General features: G+C 49.6%; 1 protein-coding gene across 1 annotated transcript; it reads right to left on the bottom strand.

The window, feature by feature from the left end:
- Positions 1-69: 69 nt before the first annotated feature.
- Positions 70-2,746, bottom strand: LOC125179044 (the record flags this gene model as incomplete). The annotated part of the gene is made up of 4 exons (XM_047884140.1): positions 70-253; positions 619-812; positions 1,856-2,071; positions 2,625-2,746. Coding segments are annotated over 4 exons (716 nt in total), but the record flags the coding sequence as incomplete, so codon positions are not given.
- Positions 2,747-2,875: the final 129 nt, after the last annotated feature.

The following is a 2,875-nucleotide window of genomic DNA, read 5'->3' on the forward strand; positions in this document are numbered from 1 at the left end:
CACCTGGATGCCCTCGATGGCCCACCTGGATGCCCTCGATGGCCCACCTGGATGCTCTCAATGGCTCACCTGGATGCCCTCGATGGCCAGGTCTATGTAGACTTTAGGCAGCGGTCGTATCTTGGCCGCCATGTCACCGCCATCGAAGCTGATGGCGGGGCGGCTGACGTGCCACGACTGACGGAAGCCGCGCGACGTCAGCTTCCCCTTGCGCTCCAGGTTGGGGGACCCGGGGGGATGATGGGTCGTGCCCCTGGGGGATGATCAGGGTAATGAGTAATAGTGACGGTAATAAATGAATAACATTTAGGGTAAAAATGAAAAATATTTAGGTAAACCCTGCGAAAAATTTTCAGGGCAACAAATGAGAAATTTTTAGGGTAACAAATGAACAATTTTAGGTTATAAATGTGGAAATTTTAGGGTAATAAAATACCAATATTAAAAGATTTATATGAGCAATATTTAGTGTAACAAATTAGTAATAAATATGATAGACAAATTAGCAAAAATGTCCTCTGGCCATCATACATGCGGTCTGTCCACTCCTCACGGGCCATCATCCATCACTCACTGGCCATCACGCACACCACTCACGGTCCATCACGCAACACTCACGGGCCATCCTGCATGTCCAGCTCATCGGAGGACCGGTTCAGCTGCGTGACCGCCAGCAGGTTGTCCGTCATGGCCTTCTTGGCCATGGCGAAGTCTCGCGCGGCGGCGAGACGCACCTCGCCCGCTCGTCTCGCCGTCTCGATGAGCGTCGTGAGACTCGTGCACGTGCTCGCGTCTGTCTCGGCACGCTCCAACTGACGCAGCTGATGGAGAGATAAGGAGGGTGAGGAGGGATAAGGGGGGATAAGGAGAGATAAGGAGGGTGAGGAGAGATAAGGAGAGATAAGGAGAGATAAGGAGAGATAAGGAGAGATAAGGAGAGATAAGGAGAGATAAGGAGAGATAAGGAGAGATAAGGAGAGATAAGGNCCTCCTTCTTATCACTGGACAGCGCCTTAAGTTGCGCCTTAAGCTGCGCCTTGTCTCTTACCTCTTCCTTCTTATCACTGGACAGCGCCTTAAGTTGCGCCTTAAGCTGCGCCTTGTCTCTTACCTCTTCCTTCTTATCACTGGACAGCGCCTTAAGTTGCGCCTTAAGCTGCGCCTTGTCTCTTACCTCTTCCTTCTTATCACTGGACAGCGCCTTAAGTTGCGCCTTAAGCTGCGCCTTGTCTCTTACCTCTTCCTTCTTATCACTGGACAGCGCCTTAAGTTGCGCCTTAAGCTGCGCCTTGTCTCTTACCTCTTCCTTCTTATCACTGGACAGCGCCTTAAGTTGCGCCTTAAGCTGCGCCTTGTCTCTTACCTCTTCCTTCTTATCACTGGACAGCGCCTTAAGTTGCGCCTTAAGCTGCGCCTTGTCTCTTACCTCTTCCTTCTTATCACTGGACAGCGCCTTAAGTTGCGCCTTAAGCTGCGCCTTGTCTCTTACCTCTTCCTTCTTATCACTGGACAGCGCCTTAAGTTGCGCCTTAAGCTGCGCCTTGTCTCTTACCTCTTCCTTCTTATCACTGGACAGCGCCTTAAGTTGCGCCTTAAGCTGCGCCTTGTCTCTTACCTCTTCCTTCTTATCACTGGACAGCGCCTTAAGTTGCGCCTTAAGCTGCGCCTTGTCTCTTACCTCTTCCTTCTTATCACTGGACAGCGCCTTAAGTTGCGCCTTAAGCTGCGCCTTGTCTCTTACCTCTTCCTTCTTATCACTGGACAGCGCCTTAAGTTGCGCCTTAAGCTGCGCCTTGTCTCTTACCTCTTCCTTCTTATCACTGGACAGCGCCTTAAGTTGCGCCTTAAGCTGCGCCTTGTCTCTTACCTCTTCCTTCTTATCACTGGACAGCGCCTTAAGCTGCGCCTTAAGCTGCTTCTCAAAGGCGCGGCAGGCGTCCAGCTGGCGGTTGAGGTAGACGCGCTGGTCGTGGCGCAGCTTGCGCGTCTCCTGGCGCAGGTTGCGCGTGTCCAGCGCAGCCTGGCGCACCTCACCGCGCAGACACGTCACCGCCTCGTCGTGGTCCAGCACCTGCACGCATAAATATAAGTGGGTCTTGGTGTCTAAATGTCGGTGACGCACTTTCTGCACCTAGCACTGATACATCCTTGCTTAGGGCCAAATTGTGTCAGTATTACCTACACAAAATAGAATAAATGCCACTTAATTTTACGATAGATTGCCATAGCTCTTTGCCCACTGTAAAAAGGCACAGAAATGTTCCCATGAAATTTTAAAGCCAAGGAAATTCCACAAAAATGCAGCTTATTTTATAGAAAACTTTTCGGAGTTCAGCTCCATCGTCACTCCGTGAATTCTAGACCACAGATAAAATTTATTATTATTACAGTCATTGTTGGTACAGTCATTGTACAATTAGTACCTAAAGTATTGTTAGAAGAGTCGTTTAACTTCTTAGTACAGTCTTTTATTATTATTACAGTAGTTTGTTAGTACAGTCTTAGCATCTGACGATGGAACAGAACTCGGAAACTTTCTCCATAAAATATAATGTTGAATTTTCTCTTTTTTTTATTACTAGTGAATATTTTATTCACACAAACGAGTGAAGTTGTACACAAACCTTATGCCCGAGCGCCTGCCTGTGTCCCACGACTGTACAGTCACGACACACCGCCATCTTGCACGTCTGGCACCAGAAGTTCTTGCGTGCCGAGTGTACGGCACATGTGTCTTTACCGGCACCTGCACGGTAAACGTGTCTTTACCGGGACCTGCACGGTAAACGGGGTCTTTACCGGGACCTGCACGGTAAACGGGGTCTTTACCGGGACCTGCACGGTATACGGTGTCTTTACCGGGGCCTGCACGGTA

The sequence above is a fragment of the Hyalella azteca genome, unplaced genomic scaffold (genome assembly GCF_000764305.2).
Source record: "Hyalella azteca isolate HAZT.00-mixed unplaced genomic scaffold, Hazt_2.0.2 contig14679, whole genome shotgun sequence".
In the NCBI taxonomy this organism is placed as follows: Eukaryota; Metazoa; Arthropoda; class Malacostraca; order Amphipoda; family Hyalellidae; genus Hyalella; species Hyalella azteca.